Genomic DNA, 26,248 nt, shown 5'->3' with positions numbered 1-26,248 from the left:
AGCGGAGCTTAAGCGAAGCCCTGTTCCGGTAGCAACATCATCACCGTGATCATGTCGTCGTGCTGACGAAACTCTTCCTCGAAGCTCTACTGGATCGTGAGTTCGCGAGACGTCACCGAGCTAAACGTGTGCAGATCGCAGAGGTGCCGTACCTTCGGTGCTAGATCGGTCGATCGTGGAGACGTACGACTACATCAACCGTGTTGTCATAACGCTTCCGCTTACGGTCTATGAGGGTACGTAGACGATACTCTCCCCTCTTGTTGCTATGCATCACCATGAGCTTGCGTGTGCGTATGATTTTTTTTTTAAATTACTGCGTTCCCAACAAGGTGCTCTAAGTTTAGGGCAGGTCAATTTTTTCGTGCAAGCTAGGCAGCCAAACATCTCCGACTTAGCTCGCGAGAGACTAGTTGGGCTTGATGCCGCCCACCAAACGCCTCCCATTGCCGCATCGTGCGCAAGGCAAATCCTTGGGCAAATGCTTGCGTGTGCAAAGTGAGGCGTAGCGCCGGGTGCCTGTTCCGTAGGATGAACAAGGCTCAAATGTTGGTAACAAGACTAGAAAGCCGAAACAGGAATATCCATCCTCATCCGCGTCGGGGACGTGCCGGGCGTTGTTGCAACAGGATGGGCGAATGCTCGCCCACGTGAACTTCAAGTGGGCGGGTCCATCTGCTTACGAACGCCAAGGGAAAAAAGTTGATCGCTACATGTGAGTCTCCCAGCAAGCAAGCGAGCGAATGTTTTCTTTTCATTTTTTCATTTCAGCAGTTTTTATTTTAATAAAAAGATTATGAATTTTTAAAAGTTAGCAAAACCGGAAGAGATTTATGAATTTGAAAAAAATGCCAATTCAAAATACGTTCACAAATTTAAAATAATGTTCATGAATTTTAAAAAGGACAAATGTTCACATTATATTAATTCAAAACATGGTTGCAATTTTTAAAAATGTTCACATGAATTCAAAATATGATCGATTTTTAAAAAAATAAATCACTAATTAAAACATGTTCATGAATTTGGACAAATGTTCAAGCTTTCAAAAGAAAGTTCACAAAATTCAAAATTCTTCTTGAATTTGTATAATGTTTGTGATTTTAAAAGACATTCACGCATTCGAAAAAAAAGTTCAAGTATTTCAAAAGGTTCACAGAGTCCAAATATGTTCATGAATTTAAGAAATAAAAAAATGTTCACAAATTTGATAAATATGCACACAAAAATGTTCACAATAGTTTTTAAACAAAATCATGAATCCAAAAATGCTCAGGATTTAAAAAAAAATTTGCGTGATTCAAAAAAATTATTGATTTTGTTTTGTAAAATCAAATAATGTTCATAAATTCAAATAAAATTTAAAATTTAAAAAGTTCATGATATTCCACTATATTTGTGAATTCAAGAAATGTTCATGAAATTATAAAATTGCAAATTGGAAAAAAATAAAAAGGAAAAGAAGAAAATAGATAGGAGGAAGTAAGAATAGGGAATAAAAAATGGAAGGTTCGCAAAACTATGTGGAACCTTGCTGGGTATGCATGGTATGAGAACATGCGGTCGTATGAGTCTCTTGAACGTGTTACCTCAGCAAAATATGGAAGTGAAATAACACAGTATGACCATACTCATTGCCGTGCCCGATGCAAGTCATTTGTCATGGGGGGTGTGGTCGGGTTTTCTACTGACCCAACTGTTGGGGTGCCTTGGCCGGTCAAGAAGCAAATGAGCAACGATCGTTGTTGTTTGTCATTACTAAATACAAGGAAAATACAAATATAATCAATTGCACACAATTAACGAGAAACATGCTTAAAATTGTTCACATTTGCTAGGTGCAAATGGATCATTTAGGTTGCTGGTTAGGTGGTTGTGATGGATCTTGGTTCGTCTAGTTTGGTGTTGCTTGCTCAACATGCGTTCATCTAGTGGTCCTTAACAAACTACCCCACAAGAGTGATTTCTCTCATCCAAAACTGTGTTCATGTCTGACCTCTTCGATACCAAGGTCGTGTCTAAGTGCGGCTAGTATGAACAGGCACTTCCTATTATCCAGAGGTGGTTATCACTATTTAGCTTGTCCATTTCTTCTTTGTGTTCTCATATGTGAGGATAATTCATAAAATGAACATTTATTGAACGTATTGCCCATAGTTTGCTTTACTTCCTGGTTGCAGTTGGTCATTGCGGCAATGGCGCAATGGGTCATCTAGTGTATGAATGAAAGCTCTCTTGTGGTTTAATGGATGTGCATCCAACTTACTTACTCATCAAGACCTAGAGCTTATTTGAGGAGGCTCATCATTGAAATGTACAAGTCAAGTTCTATAACATGAAGTTCCCCACTAGTATGTAAATAAGACTCATGAACTCTCGACAATGAAATGCAATGAAGTGATACTACTTTAAAGCACTCTACATGTGTACTCTAAAATGAATAATGATGTTGCTTCTTCTCTCTCATTTTATGCCTTTCTGATACATCTTGTTTTGATGTCTTTCTTTTTTCTCTTTTTCTCTCTCTCAAGGTATAATGCTAGGTCGTCGCGAGAAGTAGAGGCAGTGGGAAGACACCGTCGCTCACAAATGCGGCCGGTGGCGGCTGCTCCCCCTCCTCCTTCGGCAACCGCTTTTCTTCTATCGAACTTTGCGCCTCATCGAGGAGAGGAGAACAACAATGAACAACGACTGCACAATTTGTGAAATGAAATGGCGACTGAGGGCAATGGTGAAAAGAAAGGGGAGTGGCTGGGCGTATGTTTATCACGATCCGATACGGACCGAACATGTTCAGAATCTGACGTGGGTGATGGATCTGCGCGGCGATTCGTGCAGATCAATCCGACAGATAGGACATCATTCATCTTGAATCTCTAAAAATCAGACGTCAGATTTTTAGTGTTTCTCTTATATTTATCTCACGTGACACTCTAAAATACCATCGTGTGCTCCCAAACAGTAGACGGGGAGAGTATCATGTGGGAGCCACTCATCAGTGGCCGTGTCACTACGAGGGCAGCTCTTGCTTGCGCTGCTACTGATCTTTAAGCCACGAGGCAAACCAAATCCACACAACCAGCGGCCCAAAGACGGCCACTCCCTCCCCCGTTCCGCCCTCATCATCCATCCCATCGACACTTCCTCGCCGGCGGAGATGGCGGCAATGCGGACCCTCCACACCGCGCCGGCCTCCTTCATCGTGCCGCCCGCTCCTCATCTCGTCTCCCCGACTCCAACCCCAAGAGGTGAGGCCGCCCTTGTCCCCCGTGAATGGATCGATGGATGATGTCTCAGCTCTCATGAAGCATACATCCACATGCAGCAGGTGCCCTGCCAGCGAAGGCTCCTCCTGCTGCGGCGGCCACTATCCAGTCGCATGCCCGCCCCCCCTTGTCGCCGCGCGTGGGCCGGCGCCGGCCGTGCGCGAGAGCCGCGTCGTCCGGCGGTAACTTCAAATCCTCCCGAGCTTTTGCATGTTTCGCCATCGCAGCCATAGTAGAATTAGCAGCAGCAGTCGCAGAATTCCTGGCGACTCTGAATTTATGCACTGGCCTGTGCCTGTTGCTGGGCTTACTGCCCTGCTAACTGAAGATATATATGTGTGTGTAACTTGTGTGTGTATGCTCTGGTGTCTGTATAATCCCCCAGCAGGTGCGGTGGTCGCTTCACTGGAAGATGCCAAGAGGGACGTGCTCATCGCGCTCTCCCAGATTATCGATCCTGATTTCGGCACGGACATCGTCTCGTGTGGGTTCATCAAGGATTTGGAGATCAGCGAGACCTTAGAGGAGGTAAAAGGGCACTTCTTGATCGAATGAGATGCGACAGAGATTAGCCGGCATTGCCTGGGATTTACCAATTAGTTTCACTGTCTTCAGGTCTCGTTTCGTGTGGAGCTGACAACCCCTGCATGCCCAGTCAAGGACATGGTGAGGCAGTTCTCGTGTTCAGTTATCTGATTATTCGCTGTCTGACCATTTCATGGCATAAGTCAGCGCCAACATCTTAACGACCACTTATGTCAGCTATGCTTCAATTGCTATGCATTGGTAGATCTGCACTTGAACCGTATATCTGCTATTTAAAAGTGCTGTGCAATGACGTTCATATGATTTTTGTCTGATAACATTGCATCTGTATTATCCCTTCCAAGGAATGGCTTTGCCTAAAACTCTGAACTTGTGCTGTACAGTTTGAAGAAAAGGCAAATGAGGTCGTTGCAGCACTTCCATGGGTCAAGAAGGTCAATGTTACAATGTCTGCACAACCTGCACAGCCAGTTTATGCAGGGGACCTCCCAGAAGGACTGAAGAAAATTTCAAACATCATAGCAGTCTCAAGTTGCAAGGCAAGACTTGGTACTCCTGCACACATCGAACGATACCTTAAAAAACTCCTTTTAGTGACCATTTTCACGTCTCCAGGGAGGAGTTGGAAAATCTACCGTCGCAGTAAATCTCGCTTATACCTTAGCTGGTATGGGGGCCAGGGTTGGGATTTTCGATGCCGATGTCTTTGGTCCAAGCTTACCAAATATGGTTTCTCCAGTGAACCGGCTGCTAGTGGTGGTAAGCCTGATGGTTGGATCTTTATGTTAACATGGAATTTAGTGTTTGCACTAATAATGGTAAACAGACTTACCTTTAGAACCCAGAAAGCAAAAGTATTCTTCCGACTGAATACTTGGGAGTCAAATTGGTGTCTTTTGGCTTTGCTGGACAAGGAAGAGCGATCATGCGTGGTCCAATGGTTTCAGGAGTCATTAATCAGTTGCTGACCACGACTGACTGGTATGCAAAGACAACAGTTCCTGTCTAAAGCATCAGATGCACATGACATATTAATATTTTTTTTGAGGAAACACATGACATATTTAATAGCCATTACTTCCAGCTACTACGTATATACCAAACAGCTTTTTTAATTACCTTTAAATAAAAAGAACTTGAAACTGTTGTTTATTGCATGAAGGGGCGAACTTGACTATCTTGTCATTGATATGCCTCCCGGAACAGGCGATATACACTTAACACTCTGTCAGGTGCTTCTCTAGCAACTTCGCTATGCATATTATATATCCTAGTGAATTAGGATCATACTGAAAGCATCTCGAAGTATAACACGCCCGAAACACCAGGTAGCTCCGTTGACTGCAGCTGTGATTGTTACTACCCCTCAGAAGCTGGCTTTTATTGATGTTGCTAAGGGTGTTCGGATGTTCTCTAAGCTTAAGGTGTGTAATCTTGCACAACATGATGCATGAATAGTCTAATTTGATAAGTATTCTTCCATTGACTTGTCTCTGTACCTCTTCTGTTGCCAAGGTTCCATGTGTTGCAGTTGTTGAGAACATGTGCTACTTTGATGCTGACGAAAAGCGCTATTACCCATTTGGAAAAGGTTCTGGGGCTCAGGCAAGACAAATACGTATTAATTAATAATTTGTAGCACATTTCTCTTGGATAGCTATTGAGTTTGTTCGACAATGCAATTACTCTTTCAGGTTGTGCAGCAGTTTGGAATACCTAACCTCTTTGATTTGCCTATACGGCCAACTGTAAGTCCAAAACGAAAAAGAAAAAGATCCTGCTTGCACTTGGCTAAACATGAGTGGAAATTATAGTTTGGTAATTTTACAGCTTTCATCTTCTGGAGATACTGGCATTCCGGAAGTAGTGGCTGATCCCCAAGGGGATGTTTCCAAGATATTTCAGAATCTTGGAGTATGTGTTGTTCAACAATGTGCTAAAATCAGACAACAAGGTAAATTAAAAGCTCCAAACTATAATCTAAATTATTAAAGGTAATCGGAAGTAACAGAATATAACATATGTGCACTAACTTGACATGAAAAAGAAAGCATATAAAAGTATTGGTGCAACCTTGTGTTTGCATGTGTTGCACTATAAAACATACTTCTTGCTAATGTTGTGTTAAAATTGTTGTTGTTTATTTTCAGTTTCAACAGCAGTGTCCTACGATAGATCAATTAGAGCAATCAGAGTGAAAGTACCAGATTCAGATGAGGAGTTCTTCTTGCACCCAGCAACAGTCAGACGGAATGACCGATCTGCTCAAAGTGTGGTGTGTATGCCCTTTCCTTATGATGCGTTGGATATATATTTACAGTTCATCATTCACAGAGACCAAAAGCTTAATACAGTTCTCTTTTTGGGAAACTAAGTCATGCACGTCATTTTTCTCTTCTCATTTCAGAAAACTATTTTATGGTTTTCTTTTCATGTACTCCTAAATGTGTAACAATTTGTATTAGAAAAAGGCACTGAGATGGCGCAAGTCTTAGAGCCAAACCAGCAAATAAAGGGAACTAAATAAAAAGAGAACTAAACAAAAACTACAACCCTACAAAACCAAACGAGGAACAAAAACCGAAAAACTGTACAGCTACTCTACAGCGCCCAAGATTGTAGATCTGGAGGTCTGCCATGTAGAGACGGTCTGTACAGAGCCTTCACGCCGGCTGTCTCCATAGCTCTCTATTTCATGGCTTATTAGTTTAGATACTAAGTAGTTCTTCTCTGCAGGACGAATGGACCGGAGAGCAGAAAGTACAGTACGGCGATGTACCTGAAGACATCGAGCCTGAAGAGATACGGCCGATGGGCAACTATGCTGTTTCTATAACTTGGCCTGATGGATTTAGTCAGGTATATGACACACGAAATTAGATTCATCTCCTGTCAATGTTTATGATAATTTAAGAGTACAGCAAAGTTATGGGATACATCTAGATGACACTAACATATTTCTGAAAAATGGTATACACGTAAGACCTAAAATGCATATGCATCTGATGCTTTGCAGATAGCACCTTATGATCAACTGGATATGCTTGAGAGGTTAGTGGATGTTCCTCTTCCAGCAACAGCTGCAGTGGCCTCTTCGTGATATAGTAGAGATAATGTTCAGCCATCAAGGACAAAGAAAAAAAAATACCTTTATGATTTGATAGGCTCAAGGAGTTTCTAGGCCTACAGCGAATTTTGTGTGATTATTGTAACAGTGTAGAAAAAGCAATGTTTATTCAAATATGAAATTAAGATGTTTGTCTGCTTATGTTCAGATCGCTTATGTGCTCTGAAATCTGAAACCATGGTTTCTGTCAACTTAAGTGCTCATAGACACTTCAGTTGGATTCAGACTATGCGATATTTTTTACAAATTAACACCTATCGCACTTTTCTGTCAAGAACTACTCAAAGAAAACAAGGGTTTAGCATGTCATTGGCCAGCTCTGCCTGTTTGTGCTGCAGGTGGGCCCTGCTCCGCCTGTTTGTGCTGCAGGTGGGCCCTGCTCTGGGCGCGCGGATTTGGGGGTCCTCGGTGCTGCTCCAGTCCTGGAGGGTCTAGACCTGCGTACTCCACTGTCCATGGCCTGCCAGCGTCCTTCTGGTTGCGGCTCCAGCCCGGGTGCTATGAAAGTTGCACCCTTTTCCGGCTTTCTTAACTCGCCGGCGTCTTGACGGCTTCGGTCTCGTCGGTCCAGAACTGTGTATCTCCGGATCTTGGCTCTTCGATGTTGCCGGCTGTCGTCGCATCCCGTGTATGGGCCCTCTACGCCCGGTCGTCGCCTCCTCAACCCTGACCGTCAACCATTGCCTCCAGTCCTGCTTGCCTCGCCCCTCCTTTGTCTCACGCGCCCGGCGGTGTCCGTTGCCAACCCCTCGGCTGCGGGCGTACCTCCCCGTCTGGATGTTGCGGTTCCATCTCGCTGACATGTTCCTCGTCTTCGGATCCTGTCGTTTTAGAATTGTTTGGAAACTAGCAAGATGCCCATGCATTGCACGGAACGTCAAGATGCATTTCTTTTATAAAACACATGTTATGATTGACCCATGCGGAAGTAATCTCATGTGTAAAAACTAATGATATCTCAAGAAAGAGAAGAGATAAGGTGAGGAGGAGTGCAAAAACCCGTGCGGCTATCATGCCAGATTGTTTCAGAGGTTTTCTTTTTTTAATTGCTCAACAATGAGGTTGTGGGAGATAAGGATGAACGAGGGAAGGGCTTATCTGCAAATATGGAGAGAGGTGCGGGTATCTTTTTGCAAAATTGTCATAGTTTGCTTTCTATCCGTCAGATATAGATCGAACGGTCTATATTGTAAGATGGCAGGCACACCATCATCACTAACTCGGTTTTTTTTATAAGAAAGAGTAGAGATAGGCCGTGGCGACAGTGGCGACACCTGAGGGTGCCGTGTCCTTTTGGGAGGCATTGCCACGCCCTTTCTTCATGCCCCTCTTTGAACAACGGGGGAAACCCCAGGTCTGACTCCTCAGATCGAACGACGGTGATGTCATGGTGTCGTTTCTCTTCATGAAGATGTCATCTTGGTTGCTCATGGCGTACCCAGTGATGGTTTTCGAGACTCGGGCATCATTTCGGTTTGGGTTGTTTCTCTTGGTCGGGTAGTTTGGCGCCGTGTTGTAGCTTGTGTTTTGGGTCAAGCATCCCACGTCTCTCTTCTTCGAGCACCATGTTTTCGTCATCTTTGGTTGTGTCATGTGTTGTACCTGTGTTCTTATTTCAACCTTTTCTATCAATAAAAGATATGCAAGCTTTGCATATTCGTGATTTTTTTATGTGGCCAACCCCTTGGAAGGAATTAGGAGCTTAATAGTTCATACTGTATAACGTACCACTGAACTTTAAAGCATTCAAAGTTGTAAATCCTCATGATTTTACAGTAAGGAATATGTTTCAATAAGGAGAAGAAAGGAAAGGGAAACAGTAATAGGGACAAAGATGACAAATTGACAAGGATGAGAGGGGAAATGGGGAGAGCCAAGACGTGTTCTCCATCACCCACGGCCTACATATCACAAATGCCCAAACGACGTGCAAGAGACGGCCAAAGGAGTTGCGGATGAATTTCTTAACTCACTCTTGTTTCTTTTTAAAAACAATTCCTGTTGAAAACAACAAACTTAATTTCTTTTCCTTCTTCATTTGACCGGCCGCAACATAAACATTGCAAGTGTCATACTCAATACTCCAAAACTTACATAAAGGAGACGCCAAACTTCTTATCCGGAGATGACAATAAAAACATACTATACAATGAGTTATTTCTTAGTGCTATCCCTAGTAATTAGTGTATCTTTTTTTTCTACTAAAAGGAAGGATAAACCTCCCGATCTCTACATCATCAGATGCACATATCCATATTTTATTAAAGTTAATGCAAGGTAACAATGTCAAAGTCATCAACAATCAGAGTACATGACATAGACAACTATGACAGAACCATTATAAGATATGAAGAAAACACCTACAACTAAGTCGACTTCTTCCGTAGGAACACCTTCAAGAAGAGATAACACCCACACACTGTTGTTGTCACGTCTGGTCGAAGATAGCCAGGACAATGATTTGTATCATGAATGCCAAGACCAAACAATCAAGGATTTGGACCTCGAGCAACATGGAGACTACGTGTGTGTTCAACGATGTAACGATGCGAGTTCATCATTGCTTAGTCCAACCAATGAAGGACATAACAAGAGATTTCACCATACGTATGAAAAGCGGTGTTCCAAACACCACCCCGAAGTCGGACCTTCCGAAAGCTGCACAAGTCAGTACTCCATGTAGAACCACCGTATTGTCCATTGGAAGAGGCCACATGCCTCTCATAACATGCATCACAACCATGCACCAAAGAAGCACATGTCCCGCAGAGCCACTTAGCCGACCGCCTCGAGAAGGAGCGTCCCACCACCACCGGTGACGACGAGAGAAGGTAGTGGCACTAGCAGATGGGTGGGACGTCTTCCTACCTATCACAGCCATGACTGTCAAGGAGCCGCCAAACTTGTGTCGTGGGTCTAGCTGCTCACATTGAAGCTCGAGTCATCCATGCACATGAAATCCATCTGCCTACGTGGTGGGCACACGACACACAACAACCATTGCAGAACCATCGAGCTCACAATCTAGTGCATGCCCCCTTTCCAACAGGGGTGGATCCAGACTAAAAATTACCCATTGTCCACATGGAAGAACACATGCCTACATGTCAAACAATTAATGACCTACACACTAAATCAATGAATTATATTAAGCAAGTGCATATTGTACCCGGTGCCAGTGACACCGGCTAGCTGTACATAGCTACGCCCCTGTTTCCAAGCCAGATCGATCCATCTGCAGGGCGGCACTCATCCTCGCCACTGCAATCTGCAATGGGGGGTCGTCAGTCGTCACCTTGGCTAGGGACGTTCTCCTCTAGCGGCCATATTTAGGCAAGGATGCACGAGTTGGCTGCCACCGGCCACCGTGCTTCCATTGCAGCCACAACAGTGCGTCCATCGCTAAAGCTGCCTGGAGTCGCTACCATGGAGTCTGAGCCTCGCAATACTCTTTTTTCGCTAGAGTCGAAGCTATAATCAAGGTGTACGGGGTCTTACCGTCTAGCCGTTGGTCTTCGTGTCTTCACGGAGAATTCAATTTCACCAGGGCCATGTCGGAGACAGCGGGGCAATCGTTACACCATTCGTGCAGGTCACTACTTATGTGACAAAGGATTTCACTACATTAGGACAGTTAGAGTTACTGCCGCCCTTTACCGGGGCTTCCATTCAAAGCTTGTCACAATTCTCCTTTCAACCTTCCAGAACCGGATAGGTGTCAGACTCTATACATCATGTTACCGCTTAGCAGAGCTGACATGGCGCGCTCGAGGACACCCCCCTCCGAGTTAGGAGACAAGCCGACCACCACCGCTCGTTGCACAGGCTTTGCCCGTCAACCTCGCCGAGTGGAAACAAGGAGAGAGATGAGGGAGGAGATGGGGATGACATGGCTAGGGTTTCACCTGAGCCACCCGAGTGAGGTGGGCGGAAGTATTTTGGGAGATGCTTTCAGTTAGTGTATACACATAAGACATAACAAACCAATGTGATTAAAAGTTAGTACGAGCAATCTAGCAGAGTTACCATATCGACTCAGTTGGTGTAATAGTGGTCATTATGGCAATTTTGGCCAAAAAGGCCACTCTAGTAGAGTCACCATGCCACCCTCGACCGTCATAATATTTGGAGGGCGCGCCAAATCCATCACACGAGCCTCCATATTTGAAGGTTGAGCGAGGCGATACAGTGTGCCCTCCATCCAACCAAATATTAGCGCCACGAAAATTTCAAGATGCGTGCTCCCTTGCGCTGCCACCACATCCCAGTGTTGCCTTCGCTTTATGCCACCTCGAAAGACTGGACCGCCATGATTTGGCCCGTGCCGCCTCCATTGAACCATTCTCATACCTCCCATGTTTCGCCGCAACCCCGCGCCTTCTTCCCGCCGCCCGGCCATGCCACCCCTTCGGCCATGTGACCTCAAGGTGCTCGACGACTTGCCCGGAGGTAAATTTCCCCACCCTTTCCTCATAAATTTAGTTTAGCAAGATTCATAGATTCGTGCAGATGACATAGGATTCACGTTATGTGTAGATGGATCCGGTGGTGGAGCTAATGTTTTCTTGACGATTCATCGTTAAATTCAAGCTATGAGTCCGACAGTGAAATCATGGACGTTGAAGAAGACCATGTGGTATTTGTTGGTTGCCGAGTGGATAACATCAACTGAAACAAAGAGGAATCACCCGGGATCACATGTTGATTATGCGACATTTTGCCCGAACAGATTTGTTGGCCATGATCCACTCATGCTCGACTACTTTGAGTCGGTTTCCACCTTCCCACCACATGTGTTCCGGTGACGCTTCCACATGACCGAATGGTTGTTCCGTCGAATTGCTGATGACATGCACGCCTTCCAACAACGAGCAGATGTTGTCGATCTCCTGGGTTTTCCCCTTTTCAAAAAGTGATCGTGAGACTTCTGGGGTTTTCATATGGCTCTCCTACAGATTCATGTGATTCACTCTTCGAGTGGCCCAAGATACAATATAATCATCAAGTGCATGAAAGTGTTGCTGAAACTGTGGTCCGGGTTTATGTATCACAAATATCTACGAGCACCCAATGCCGAGGACACGACTCAGATTCTAGTTATGCATGAAGAAAAGGCTGACCTAGGATGCTAGGGACTGTTGAATGCATGCACTGTAAGTGAAAGAATTGCCTTGCAGCTTGGCACGGCCAATCCATCGGGCACTGCAAGGTTCAAACCATAATTTTTGGAAAGTGTTGCCTGTGAAGTTATGTGGATCTGGCAATGCTACATTGGGTTGCCTGGATTTCACAGTGACATCAATGTCTTACAGATCTCATCTGGTTGCAAGGGCTAGCTATTGATACTTCTCCACTCCACAACTTCACAATGAATTGCCATTAGTATGACCAAGTCTACTATCTAACTGACGACATCTGTCCATCAGAGTCAACATTTGTGGAGGTAATTTATAATCGTAGAGCAGGAGACATAAGCATTTCGCCAAGGCGCAAGAAGCTCAATGGAAGACATTGTGAGGGCATTTGGAGTGCTGCAATCAATGTTTTCAATTGTCATGGGGCCTACTCGTTTCTAGAACGAGGATGCCTTGGCAAATATCATGACATCTCATGTGATCCTACACAACATGATCATAAAGGATGAGAGGGATATGCTAGGCTCCATTGACTATGAAGATATTGGCACAATCATCAAGCCTCGCAGGCACACGAGCTGCATTCAAGCATTTCTTGAGGCATGCCGGAGGATTGAAGACCGAGCCCCCATCATTAGCTGTTGAGCATCATTGGTAGCTGCTGGTAGATAGTGCGTTTAAATTGCTTTAAAATTTATTTATTTCTACTTGAACAATTTATTTGATCGGATTATTTGTTGCTTAATGGTTTGTAATAATATGTTGAATGATGCTCATTATTTGATCTAAATTATTGCAAGTAGGCTAGAAAGAACATATGACCCAATGATAGATGGGTCCTACTTGCAGGGAAAATATGAAGACCACATTATGGCGACTGTGCGTTATGTAGGCTGGCAATATGGTGACTCTGCTAGAGTTGCTCTTAAAATGAGCTGAGTAAGAGACATCATCCAGTACAATGTAAAGAGAATGCATACCCTTTTTCTGATTTGTCAATTTTCCAAGTCAGCAATTATCGGCTTTTTCGGCACCATATCTATCTCCCTCTTTTATTAAGCATTTAAAGAAGCAATCCAAACTTGCATCCAATCATTAGTTGTAGTACACAGGGAAGGAAATGTGCAAATCTGCATTTAAAGAGGCACTCCAAAATTGGCATCCAAGCATTACCCGGCTGGTGTATCATGGAAAGAAGATGCATATCAAGTAATATTGCACAAATCTGCATCCGGGAAGGGGTGTGCGTCTTGTTATTTAAGCCACTTGTGGTGCGCCCAGCTGTACAAGAGGGAAGCTTTCGTGCTCCTAACCTCAAAGTCTTCTCTTTCGCCTCTTCAAGCACCATTTCTTAACTTCTCCAGCACTTGGTCAGCCCGAATAATTTTTTTGCCAATCAGTTAGATGCTCTGGTTTGTTGCCCAAACAAGAGTATGAATCCCATTCAGAGTCCAGAGAAGGCAACGAGGGAGAGGATGCCGCCGCGCCGAGCATGATATGATATTGAAGAAGAAATTTATCTGGTAATCTTCTGCCTCCCTTTTCTGGATTCATGATTCACACTCTCATATCACGGGTGCAGTGTTGATCACGAGTTCTTGTGGAATGTGGGTTTATGGGATCGAGTGGCTTCATTTTGTGTTCCGAATAAATCTGAAAATGTACCTTGGGATGCTTTGCTTATATTCTCCTCTGAACTTGTCCACTGTCTATATTCCAAGAGTATCATGGTTGGGAACCTGAATAGTCTCTGACAGTTATATCTTTGTAAGATTGATGCTGTCTCACGTTTAGTATGCATATTTCATTTTCGTGTGCAGAGCAACCTTCTGGCTAATCTGATCCATTGGGGCAAGGATGGGCAAAGTGCCGTCACAGAAGGACATCTTTGAGGTTTCAGGACCTACCTATTTGACATACGTGAATTGGTAAGTTGTTGACAATTTTCATCGTTGAAATCAACTAGGAATAATAACGGCATCATGATTTTGCTATGGTTTATGAACAAAAGATTCCGGGAACAGAAGAACAGAGGAGCCTGCATTGGCAAATGCCGCTGATCTGATCACCTTTGCCATTTGATGATTTGCTCCGGTCAGGAACTGCCCACACCACCAGCGATCGGCCATGGCGAGCCTCGTGCAAGGCGTGTACGTCCTGGAGCGCGACCGGCAGTGGAACCGCCAGGGCCCCGACGCCCGCGCGCCGGCGTGGTGGAAATTCTTCAACTTCGAGCTGCGGCAGGCGCTCGTGGACGCCGCCGACTCCTCCATCTTCGGCGCGGTGTACGCGTTCCAGCCGCCGTACCACCTCATGGACCCCGCGGCGGCCGCCAGCGCGCCGCACTACGTCGTCGCCTTCCGAGGGACCGTCACCAAGAAGGCCTCCGCGTCCAGGGACCTCGAGCTCGACCTCCTGCTCGTCCGGAGCGGCATCGAGCACACCTCCCGCTTCCGCGTCGCGATGCAGACCATCCACGACGTCGCGAGGCACGGCCGCGTCTGGCTGGCCGGCCACTCGCTGGGGTCCGCCATCTCAACCCTCGCCGGAAAGACCATGGCTCGGGCGGGCGTCGTCCTCACCACATTCCTCTTCAACGCGCCGTTCCTGTCGGCGCCGGTGGAGAGGATCCCGCACAAGAAGGTGAAGCAGGGCATCCGCATCGCCAAGAGCTTCGTCACGGCCGGCGTGGCCACCGTCCTGCACAAGGGCGGCGGCAGCAGCGACAAAGCCTTCGCGGCCCTGGCGCGGTGGGTGCCGAACGTGCTGGTGAACCCGGCGGACCCCATCAGCGCGGAGTACGTGGGGTACTTCGACCACCGCAAGAAGATGGAGGACATCGGCGCGGGCGCCGTCGGGAGGCTGGCGACGAGGCACTCGGTCAAGGACCTGCTGCTGGGCATCGGCAAGCCGGGCGGCTGCGAGCCGCTGCACCTGTTCCCTTCGGCCGTCCTGACGGTGAACCGCGGCCCGTCGCCGGACTTCAAGTCGGCGCACGGGATCCACCAGTGGTGGAGGCCGGACTTGGCCCTGGAGTGCAGGGCCTATTCGTACGCTTGATCGGCTGGCAAACCTCCTCTGGATCCTGGCTCTCGTAGAAACTGAAACTCGAAAATGATTTGTGTTGGCTGCAGAGCCTGAAACTGTCAACGCAGAAGAGAAGACAAGATTTATACTACTACTGTAGTTTTGAACTTTCGATTCAAGGCATGCCCAGTAGCACAACTTTTAAGATTTATTTCACATGAATTCATTAAAAAAAAGCACGTTCGTATAGAACATCACCCACTGACAAACAACCACCACTGTATATTCCTTCTTTTCCGGATAGGTCCATGGCAGACACGCTCTACTATACAGGCACCACTTGTCCATGCCATAGATCATAAACCTGCTTCTGTGCTGACATGACTCAACTTGGAGCCGACGGCGAACCAGTTCAGAAATAGATTCATAGGCCTCTTTTGGTTCATAGGATAGGATTATCATAGAAATAAGAAATTTATAAGAAATGAGATGACATGTAACTCAAATCCTATGAGTAGAAATAGAAAACGAGATGTCATTTGGTTCACACCAAAGGAATTTTTTCATTGAGTCTACGCTCATTTTTATTTTCCTATGAAATGTGGAGGATAGGAACCAATCCTATGTAGGAATAGGAATCCATTCCTATGAACCAAAGGGCTCTAAAGGAAAAAAATCTTATAAGAATCCTATCCTCTAGAATTCCTATGAAATTCCTACAAACCAAAGGAGGCTCAGACTGCAAGACTGCAGAACGGGCTAGGCGTAGGCTACAAAACCAACGCGCTATGGATATCAGATTCGGTCCATGTATACCTGGCCTGGATTGGCCTACCCTACCCGGTCCGAAAATCCCGGGCTGGGCCTGTGCATGCCATCGGGCTGGGCTCAGGCCTGAAAATTGAGCCCGACGAGCAGATCAGGCTGGGCTTGGGCTTGCGAAAAAACAGATTTCAGCTGTAGTCGGGCCGGACTGACCGGGTCTTGTCAGGCTTTTTCGGGCTCAGGCCGGGCTTGGGCCCGATTTATTAGGCCCGACGGTCAGGCTGGGCCGGGCTCGGGCCTAGGTTTTCAGCACCGGGCTTTTTTCAGCCCGGCCCGACATATGCCCAGGTATAGGTTCATGGTTATAGGACTTTGCAGTCATCCACATGACACATTACCTTAATTTGATCCAAGCTTTCAGGCCCAAAAACTTCAAAATTCATAATTTTATGTCCATAGGCGCATAGATGAACTAATAATCACTATTACCTCCGTTTCGGTGTATAAGTTGCGTAGTTCTAGGTCGATAATTTAACTATCTAAATATGTATTATATGTGACAAAAATATATATTTAGAAACTATATCCGTGTAGAAATCTAGTGATATATTTTTCATGACATATAACACATATTTAATTCCTCAAATCGATGACCTAGAACTACGCAAATGACTTGTTCACCGAGACGGAGGTAATAGTATTATCTTATTTGACTCTTTCCTTGTTTCCTCTCCCGACCAACTTGTCCTTCTCTCCAAGATCACCATTCGGCCACTCTTACCTATTTGCAAACCTGAACCATCAGCGCGTCTATCAAAATTCTGAACTGTAACCTCTAGATTGTAAGGCCTTGTACAATGTTGGTGCTTAGGGGGATGTTTTAAAAAATAAACCAGATTTTTCTAAAGCACCGGTGCCTATTTCTAAAGGAAAGACGCCTAATTAAGCGTCTATCATGTACAAATAACCACCAATGCTTAAGAAAAGTCTGGTTTATTTCTCTTAGCACCTTATATTGTACAAGGCCAAGGCTTCCTGCATCACAAAGAAGCTAAACCACCACCAACAGAGCATATAGCAAGGCAATCAAGACACTTGACATGGACAGCTGCTGCAAAACAGAAGAGCATATTTGTGGTTAATGTTGATATGAGCACACAGTGATATCAACCAGAGGGCAATAAATAACTATTAATTATTATTTTATTATACAAACATCAGTTCAAAGCTGCTGCTTTTTTGTTGAATCTGAAAATTCCATCCAGTCAACTATTATTATACAACCATGCTCTAGCATGACAAGATAATACAGAACTGATGTAATGCGTCTATGTTCATCATTGAAAAGTTGCTCATTTTTTAATAGGAGTCTGCATTCACCTCCAACACCGATCCCAAAACCGCCTGTATCTGTCCGGACGTAGCTACCCGGATGATCCAGCACCGTCTCCCGTCAGTCCATGAAGAAGTCTGGACCGCCGTTTTACCGCAAATCGTAAGCAAGCCAGGGGCTTTGCAGGAGTCCGAACCCCAGGCACATAGGACTCCAACACCCCAGGCCCACCCAAAGTCAAGGCGGAGCCCGTACTTGTGTAGCTAGATGCACTGTTTCTGCGACGGAGAAAGAATTTCACCATGGCGCTTACAACAGAGGATGGAGTGGCCACTTCACACACTGAAAATGCATCCATAAGCATTTTGACAGCCTACTAGGATCAAAGGTTCATCGCACCCGTATGATAAACTAGCAAGAACTTCAGCTTCCTTCAGTGCATGGATGGAGTTTGGACAACCCCTTCACCGAACAAGAAATTTGGGAAGCAATCAAGATGTCACCACTGAAAAGGCACCCGGCCCGATGGTTTCAGTGGCATTTTATTTAGAGTATGTTGGCTATTGGTAAAGCATGATATCCTGGATGTTTTCGATCAATTTCATCGGCTTACTAGTGGAGATTTTGAACCTCGGAACAAGGCACTCGTTGCTCTGCTCCCAAAGAAGGATGGAGCGGCATCCATGGTTGACTTTCACCCCATCGTCCTAGTGGACTCTGTAGCCAAACTGATCACTAAGGTGCAACCAATATGGCTTTCCTATGCCATAAACCAGATCAACTCCCCAGCTCAGTCGGCTTTCCCAAAATCCAAATGCATCCAAGATAGTTTTTATATGTGCAAAACTACAGAAGAAAACATTGACACTCCTTCTGAAGTTAGACATAGCTAAGGCCTTCGACAACATCTCCTAGGAGTACCTTTTAGAGCTACTGTCAAAGCTTGGTTTTAGCCCTAGATGGAGATATTGGATCATGTTGCTTCTCGTCTCATCTTCGTTGTTTTTCCTCCTAAATGGCTTTCTCGGGCCTGAGACCACTCATCGACGTGGACTTTAGAGTGGAGGATCCCCTATACCCTTTGTTCTTCATCATAGCCATCGACCCCCTCCATCGCCTCCTGGAGTATGCGGCAGAGCTGGGAATGCTTTCCCCACTACCAGGCATGGAAAACAAGCTAAGGACATGCTTGTATGAAATGATGCAATGATTTTTGCAAACCCTGGACGTCAGGAAGTAGACACGCTCTTGCAAATTCCTTATGACTTCAGAAATGCCACTTGGCTTAGGGTTAATCCTAGTAAATCCTTGGTGGCTCCAATTCACTATGATGAAGTCGACATGCCCGAAGTCTTGCAGGTTTTTGGGGCCACAACCGTTGCTTTCCCTCTTAGATATCTCGGGCTCCCTCTTACTTTAGCTAGGGTTCGGATAGTCCACCTTCAATTCATCCTCAATAAAATTTGATCTAGGCTAGCAGGGTGGAAGGGACGTCTCATGTCCATCGCCGGTAGGAAAGTTCTTGTACGATGCGTCCTCACTGTGTTGCCCATGCGCGTTTGCCCTTAATGTCCTATGCACCCGAAGAAGTTTTTCACCAACGTCGACAAATGCCGGCGACGATTCCTCTAGGAGCAAGATGAGGAGCTCTCTGATGGCTATTGCAAAGTAAATCGGGCAACAATATGCATGCCGACTCAATATGGGGGCCTGGGGATCCATGACTGCTACTTCTTGAGCTTGCGTTGGTTTTTCCCTTGAAGAGGAAAGGGTGATCACTGGTACGTGTCGGTGCTATACAAACGGTTTTTAACCCCTTTCCGTGACGGCATTTGGAACCATTGCCAAGTGAGTGTGGGCGATAGGGGGGTCCTTCCCACACGACCCAGAAATCGTCAGGGATAGGCCCTCCTGGGACTCGTGTGCGATCGGGCCAGGCATCGAAACCCAATCATTTCCTTTCGTATGTACATCCCACACGGTGAATCCTAGAAAAACATTTCCGTTCGTATGTATATCACACACAATCAATCCAAGGAATACGTTTCCGTTCTTATGTACATCCCACACAGTCAATCAAGGGAAAACGTTTCCGTTCGTATGTACATCTCACATAGTTTTATGTATACGCTCGTGTGTGAAAGGTGTAACTATCACACAACACTCTGCCTTAGTTAACTATTTGCTTTTATGAACTACATCACACACGATTTGATGTACAAAACCGTGTGGCATTGGGCTATCCATCACAAGCACTTTTACTGCCAGAACCGTTTGCAAAGTTCCATGACCGTCTGTTCTCTTTTTACATCGCACACGTTGTTTTCTTTCTAACCATGTGCACATTATTTTATTAGCTCCTGTATATTTTTATTTTTGCCTGTAATTTATTATTCGAATTGGAAATTTTGAAATATGAAACGTGCAATTGAAATTCTTAGCACAATGGTTCAACAACGAATCCATAAATAAAATTGACAGTACAATATGTTCAGTAATTACAGTATTAGGCAGCAATTAACTATGATGAACCACAATATTTAAAGGCGGTAAAGGTGAAGAGACAAGTGTAAATCATTTTGACTGGCGACGGTTGATAACCCACAAGTATAGGGGATCGCAACAGTTTTCGAGGGTAGAGTATTCAACCCAAATTTATTGATTCGACACAAAGGGAGCCAAAGAATATTCTCATGTATTAGCAGCTGAGTTGTCAATTCAACCACACCTGGATAACTTAATATCTGCAGCAAAGTATTTAGTAGCAAAGTAATATGATAGTTGAAGGAAATATGCCCTAGAGGCAATAATAAAGTTATTATTTATTTCCTTATATCATGATAAATGTTTATTATTCATGATAGAATTGTATTAACCGGAAACATAATACTTGTGTGAATACATAGACAAACAGAGTGTCACTAGTATGCCTCTACTTGACTAGATCGTTGATCAAAGATGGTTAAGTTTCCTAACCATAGACATGAGTTGTCATTTGATTAACGGGATCACATCATTAGGAGAATGATGTGATTGACTTGACCCATTCTGTTAGCTTAGCACTTGATCGTTTAGTTTGTTGCTATTGCTTTCTTCATGACTTATACATGTTCCTATGACTATGACATTATGCAACTCCCGTTTACCAGAGGAACACTTTGTGTGCCACCAAACGTCACAACGTAACTGGGTGATTATAAAGGTGCTCTACAGGTGTCTCCGAAGGTACTTATTGGTTGGCGTATTTCGAGATTAGGATTTGTCACTCCGATTGTCGGAGAGGTATCTCTGGGCCCACTCGGTAATGCACATCACTATAAGCCTTGCAAGCATTGCAACTAATGAGTTAGTTGCGGGATGATGTATTACAGAACGAGTAAAGAGACTTGTCGGTAACGAGATTGAACTAGGTATTGAGATACCGACGATCGAATCTCGAGCAAGTAACATACCGATGACAAAGGGAACACCGTATGTTGTTATGCGGTCTGACCGATAAAGATCTTCGTAGAATATGTAGGAGCCAATATGGGAATCCAGGTCCCGCTATTGGTTATTGACCAGAGAGGTGTCTCGGTCATGTCTACATAGTTCTCGAACCTGTAGGGTCCGCACGCTTAACATTCATTGACGATATAGTACTATGAGTTATGTATGTTGGTGACCGAATGTTGTTCGGGGTTCCGGATAAGATCACGGACATGACGAGGAACTCCGGAATGGTCCGGAGATAAAGATTGATATATGGGATAATAGTGTTTAGACTCCGGAAGGGTTCCGGAATTCACTGGAAGGGGTTCCGGATGTTTCCCGAAATGTTTGGGTACGAGAACACTTTATTTGGGCCAAAGGGGAAAGCCCACAAGGTTTTTGGAAAGCGCAAAAGGAAGTTTTGCGGAGTCCGGGGGCCAGACGGCAGGGTCCCTGGCGTCTGGGTCCAGACGCTGGGAACCCTAGCGTCTGGCCCTGGAGTCCGAGAAGGACTCTTGCCTTTCGGGTGAAACCGACTTTGTGGAGGCTTTTACTCCAAGTTTCGACCCCAAGGCTCAACATATAAATAGAGGGGTAGGGCTAGCACCCAAGACACATCAAGAAACACCAAGCCGTGTGCCGGCAACCCCGTCCCCTCTAGTTTATCCTCTATCATAGTTTTCGTAGTGCTTAGGCGAAGCCCTACGAAGATTGTTCTTCATCAACACCGTCACCACGCCGTCGTGCTGCTAGAACTCATCTACTACTTCGCCCCTCTTGCTGGATCAAGAAGGCGAAGACGTCACCGAGCCGAACGTGTGTAGAACTCGGAGGTGTCGTGCTTTCGGTACTTGGATCGGTCGGATCGTGAAGACGTACGACTACATCAATTGCGTTGATATAACGCTTTCGCGAACGGTCTACAAGGGTATGTAGACAACACTCTCCCCTCTCGTTGCTATGCATCACCTTGATCCTGCGTGTGCGTAGCAATTTTTTTGAAATTACTACGTTCCCCAACAGTGGCATCCGAGCCAGGTTTTATGCGTAGATGTCATATGCACGAGTAGAACACAAGTGAGTTGTGGGCGATATAAGTCATACTGCTTACCAGCATGTCATACTTTGGTTCGGCGGTATTGTTGGATGAAGCGGCCCGGACCGACATTACGCATACGCTTACGCGAGACTGGTTCTACCGACGTGCTTTGCACACAGGTGGCTGGCGGGTGTCAGTTTCTCCAACTTTAGTTGAACCGAGTGTGGCTACGCCCGGTCCTTGCGAAGGTTAAAACAACACCAGCTTGACGAACTATCATTGTGGTTTTGATGCGTAGGTAAGAACTGTTCTTGCTAAGCCCAGTAGCAGCCACGTAAAACTTGCAACAACAAAGTAGAGGACGTCTAACTTGTTTTGGCCGGGCATGTTGTGATGTGATATGGTCAAGACATGATGCTAAATTTTATTGTACGAGATGATCATGTTTTGTAACCGAGTTAGCGGCAACTGGCAGGAGCCATATGGTTGTCGCTTTATTGTATGCAATGCAATCGCCCTGTAATGCTTTACTTTATCACTAAGCGATAGCGATAGTCGTAGAAGCATAAGATTGGCGAGACGACAACGATGCTACGATGGAGATCAAGGTGTCACGCCGGTGACGATGGTGATCATGACGGTGCTTCGAAGATGGAGATCACAAAGCATGAGATGGTGATGACCATATCATATCACTTATATTGATTACATGTGATGTTTATCTTTTATGCATCTTATCTTGCTTTGATTAACGGTAGCATTATAAGAGGATCTCTCACTAAATTTCAAGATAAAAGTGTACTCCCTGAGTATGCACCATTGCCAAAGTTCGTCGTGCCCAGACACCACGTGATGATCGGGTGTGATAAGCTCTACGTCCATCTACAACGGGTGCAAGCCAGTTTTGCACACGCAGAATACTCATGTTAAACTTGACGAGCCTAGCATATGCAGATATGGCCTCAGAACACTGAGACCGAAAGGTCGAGCGTGAATCATATAGTAGATATGCTCAACATAGTGATGTTCACCATTGAAAGCTACTCCATTTCACATGATGATCGGTTATGGTTTAGTTGATATGGATCACGTGATCACTTAGAGGATTAGAGGGATGTCTATCTAAGTGGGAGTTCTTCAGTAAGATGATTAATTGAACTTAAATTTATCATGAACTTAGTACCTGATAGTATCTTACTTGTCTATGTTAATTTTAGATAGCTGGCCCGTGCTGTTGTTCCATTGAATTTTAATGCGTTCCTTGAGAAAGCAAAGTTGAAAGATGATGGTAGCAATTACACAGTCTAGATCCGTAACTTGAGGATTGTCCTCATTGCTGCACAGAAGAATTACGTCCTGGAAGCACCGCTGGGTGCCTGGCCTGCTGCAGATGCTGCTGACAACGTTAAGAATGTTTGGCAGAGTAAAGTTGATGACTACTCGATAGTTCAGTGTGCCATGCTTTACGGCTTAGAACCGGGACTTCAACGACGTTTTGAACGTCATGGAGCATATGAGATGTTCCAGGACTTGAAGTTAATATTTCAAGCAAATGCCCGGATTGAGAGATATGAAGTCTCCAATAAGTTCTATAGCTGCAAGATGGAGGAGAATAGTTCTGTCAGTCAACATATACTCAAAATGTCCGGATATCATAATCACTTGACTCAACTGGGAGTTAATCTTCCTGTTGATAGTGTCATTGACAGAGTTCTTCCATCACTGGCACCAAGCTACAAGAGCTTCGTGATGAACTATAACATGCAAGGGATGGATAAGACGATTCCTGAACTATTCACAATGCTAAAGGCTGCAGAGGTAGAAATCAAGAAAGAGCATCAAGTGTTGATGGTCAATAAGACCACCAGTTTCAAGAAAATGGGCAAAGGGAAGAAGAAGGGGAACTTCAAGAAGAACAACAAACAAGTTGCTGCTCAAGAGAAGAAACCCAAGTCTGGACCTAAGCCTCAGACTGAGTGCTTCTACTGCAAGCAGACTGGTCACTGGAAGCGGAACTGCCCCAAGTATTTGGCGGATAAGAAGGATGGCAAGGTGAACAAAGGTATATGTGATATACATGTTATTGATGTGTACCTTACCGGAGCTCGCAGTAGCACCTGGGTATTTGATACTGGTTCTGTTGCTAATATTTGCAACTCGAAACAGGGACTACAGATTAAGCGAACACTGGCCAAGGACGAGGTGACGATGCGCGTGGGAAACGGTTCAAAGTCGATGTGATCGCCGTCGGCACGCTACCTCTACATCTACCTTCGGGATTAGTATTAGACCTAAATAATTGTTATTTGGTGCCAGCGTTCAGCATGAACATTATATCTGGATCTTGTTTGATGCGAGACGATTATTCATTTAAATCAGAGAATAATGGTTGTTCTATTTATATCAGTAATATCTTTTATGATCATGCACCATTGAAGAGTGGTCTATTTTGATGAATCTCGATAATAGTGATACACATATTCATAATGTTGAAGCCAAAAGATGCAGAGTTGATAATGATAGTGCAACTTATTTGTGGCACTGCCATTTAGGTCATATCGGTGTAAAGCGCATGAAGAAACTCCACACTGATGGACTTTTGGAACCACTTGATTATGAATCACTTGGTACTTGCGAACCGTGCCTCATGGGTAAGATGACTAAAACACTGTTCTCCGGAACTATGGAGAGAGCAACAGATTTGTTGGAAATCATACATACAGATGTATGTGGTCCAATGAATATTGAAGCTCGTGGCGGATATCGTTATTTTATCACCTTCACAGATGATTTGAGTAGATATGGGTATATCTACTTAATGAAACATAAGTCTGAAACATTTAAAAAGTTCAAAGAATTTCAGAGTGAAGTTGAAAATCATCGTAACAAGAAAATAAAGTTGCTACGATTAGATCGTGGAGGAGAATATTTGAGTTACGAGTGTGGTCTACATTTGAAACAATGCGGAATAGTTTTGCAACTCACGCCACCCGGAACACCACAGCGTAATGGTGTGTCCAAACATCGTAATCGTACTTTACTAGATATGGTGCGATCTATGATGTCTCTTACTGATTTACCGCTATCGTTTTGGGGTTATGCCTTAGAGACGGTTGCATTCACGTTAAATAGGACACCATCAAAATCCGTTGAGACGACGCCTTATGAACTGTGGTTTGGCAAGAAACCAAAGTTGTCGTTTCTTAAAGTTTGGGTCTACGATGCTTATGTGAAAAAGCTTCAACCTAATAAGCTTGAACCCAAATCGGAGAAATGCGTCTTCATAGGATACCCAAAGGAGACTGTCGGGTACACCTTCTATCACAGATCCGAAGGCAAGACATTCGTTGCTAAGAATGGATCCTTTCTAGAGAAGGAGTTTCTCTCGAAAGAAGTGAGTGAGAGGAAAGTAGAACTTGATGAGGTAACTGTACCTGCTCCCTTATTGGAAAGTAGTTCATCACAGAAACCGGTTTCTATGACGCCTACACCAATTAGTGAGGAAGTTAATGATGATGATCATGAAACTTCAGATCAAGTTATTACTGAACCTCGTAGATCAACCAGAGTAAGGTCCGCACCAGAGTGGTACGGTAATCCTGTTTTGGAAGGCATGTTACTAGACCATGATGAACCTATGAACTATGAAGATGTTGGGGAACGTAGTAATTTCAAAAAAATTCCTACGCACACGCAAGATCATGGTGATGCATAGCAACGAGAGGGGAGAGTGTTGTCTACGTACCCTCGTAGACCGGAAGCGGAAGCATTAGCACACCGCGGTTGATGTAGTCGTACGTCTTCACGGCCCGACCGATCAAGCACCGAAACTACGGCACCTCCGAGTTCTAGCACACGTTCAGCTCGATCACGATCCCCGGACTCCGGTCTAGCAAAGTGTCGGGGAAGAGTTCCGTCAGCACGACGGCGTGGTGACGATCTTGATGTTCTACCATCGTAGGGCTTCGCCTAAGCACCGCTACAATATTATCGAGGATTATGGTGGAGGGGGGCACCGCACACGGCTAAGAGAACGATCACGAAGATCAACTTGTGTGTCTAGAGGTGCCCCCTTCCCCTGTATATAAAGGAGCAAGGGGGAGAGGCCGGCCGGCCCTTGGGGCGCGCCAAGGAGGGGGGAGTCCTCCTCCTAGTAGGAGTAGGACTCCCCTTTCCTAGTCCAACTAGGAAGAGAGAAGGGGGAAGGAAAGAGAGGGAGAGGGAGAGGGAAAGAGGGGCCGCGCCCCCCTCCCCTAGTCCAATTCGGACTCCCCATGGGAGGGGGCGCGCCACCTCCTGGGCTGCTGCCCTCTCTCCCCCCTCAGGCCCACTAAGGCCCAATAATTCCCCGGGGGGTTCCGGTAACCCTTCCGGCACTTCGGTTTTCTACGAAATCACCCGAAACACTTCCAGTGTCCGAATATAGCCGTCCAATATATCGGTCTTTATGTCTCGACCATTTCGAAACTCCTCGTCATGTTCGTGATCATATCCGAGACTCCGAACAATCTTCGGTACATCAAAATATATAAACTCATA

The 26,248-nt window shown here is 45.1% G+C and overlaps 2 protein-coding genes across 5 annotated transcripts; both read left to right on the top strand.

Moving 5' to 3' along the window:
• Positions 1-2,989: 2,989 nt before the first annotated feature.
• On the top strand, positions 2,990-7,086 carry LOC123062048 (fe-S cluster assembly factor HCF101, chloroplastic). Of its 4 annotated transcripts, none has more exons than XM_044485364.1 (15): positions 2,990-3,248; positions 3,326-3,448; positions 3,655-3,794; positions 3,882-3,932; positions 4,196-4,351; positions 4,428-4,571; positions 4,651-4,793; positions 4,975-5,044; positions 5,141-5,236; positions 5,328-5,417; positions 5,507-5,560; positions 5,643-5,766; positions 5,963-6,087; positions 6,549-6,671; positions 6,829-7,086. In XM_044485364.1, exons 1-15 carry the CDS (start codon positions 3,158-3,160, stop codon positions 6,910-6,912), a joined length of 1,614 nt encoding a protein of 537 aa, XP_044341299.1. In that variant the 5' UTR covers positions 2,990-3,157; the 3' UTR covers positions 6,913-7,086. The 4 variants fall into 4 exon arrangements, with proteins under 4 accessions (XP_044341299.1, XP_044341298.1, XP_044341301.1 ...); XM_044485363.1 differs by having other exon boundaries at positions 3,652-3,794; XM_044485366.1 differs by having other exon boundaries at positions 2,994-3,248; positions 3,329-3,448.
• Positions 7,087-13,173: 6,087 nt separating this feature from the next.
• Positions 13,174-15,228, top strand: LOC123058562 (GDSL esterase/lipase At4g10955-like). Its single transcript, XM_044481275.1, has 3 exons — positions 13,174-13,597; positions 13,895-14,002; positions 14,174-15,228. Exons 2-3 carry the CDS (start codon positions 13,932-13,934, stop codon positions 15,132-15,134), a joined length of 1,032 nt encoding a protein of 343 aa, XP_044337210.1. The 5' UTR covers positions 13,174-13,597; positions 13,895-13,931; the 3' UTR covers positions 15,135-15,228.
• Positions 15,229-26,248: the final 11,020 nt, after the last annotated feature.

Source organism: Triticum aestivum, chromosome 3A (assembly GCF_018294505.1).
Source record: "Triticum aestivum cultivar Chinese Spring chromosome 3A, IWGSC CS RefSeq v2.1, whole genome shotgun sequence".
Lineage (NCBI taxonomy): Eukaryota > Viridiplantae > Streptophyta > Magnoliopsida > Poales > Poaceae > Triticum > Triticum aestivum.
The sequence above is the reverse complement of the archived record's forward strand: the minus strand, read 5'-3'. Positions and strand labels throughout refer to the sequence as shown.

Excerpts from the sequence above, each read along its gene's own strand:
- LOC123058562 (XM_044481275.1), top strand. The coding sequence starts at position 13,932 with ATGGGCAAAGTGCCGTCACAGAAGGACATCTTTGAGGTTTCAGGACCT. Across the intron at positions 14,003-14,173 it reads TATTTGACATACGTGAATTG|GAACTGCCCACACCACCAGC; the intron begins GTAAGTTGTTGA and ends TGCTCCGGTCAG.
- LOC123062048 (XM_044485363.1), top strand. The coding sequence starts at position 3,158 with ATGGCGGCAATGCGGACCCTCCACACCGCGCCGGCCTCCTTCATCGTG. Across the intron at positions 5,237-5,327 it reads GGATGTTCTCTAAGCTTAAG|GTTCCATGTGTTGCAGTTGT; the intron begins GTGTGTAATCTT and ends TCTGTTGCCAAG. Across the intron at positions 5,561-5,642 it reads ATTTGCCTATACGGCCAACT|CTTTCATCTTCTGGAGATAC; the intron begins GTAAGTCCAAAA and ends GTAATTTTACAG.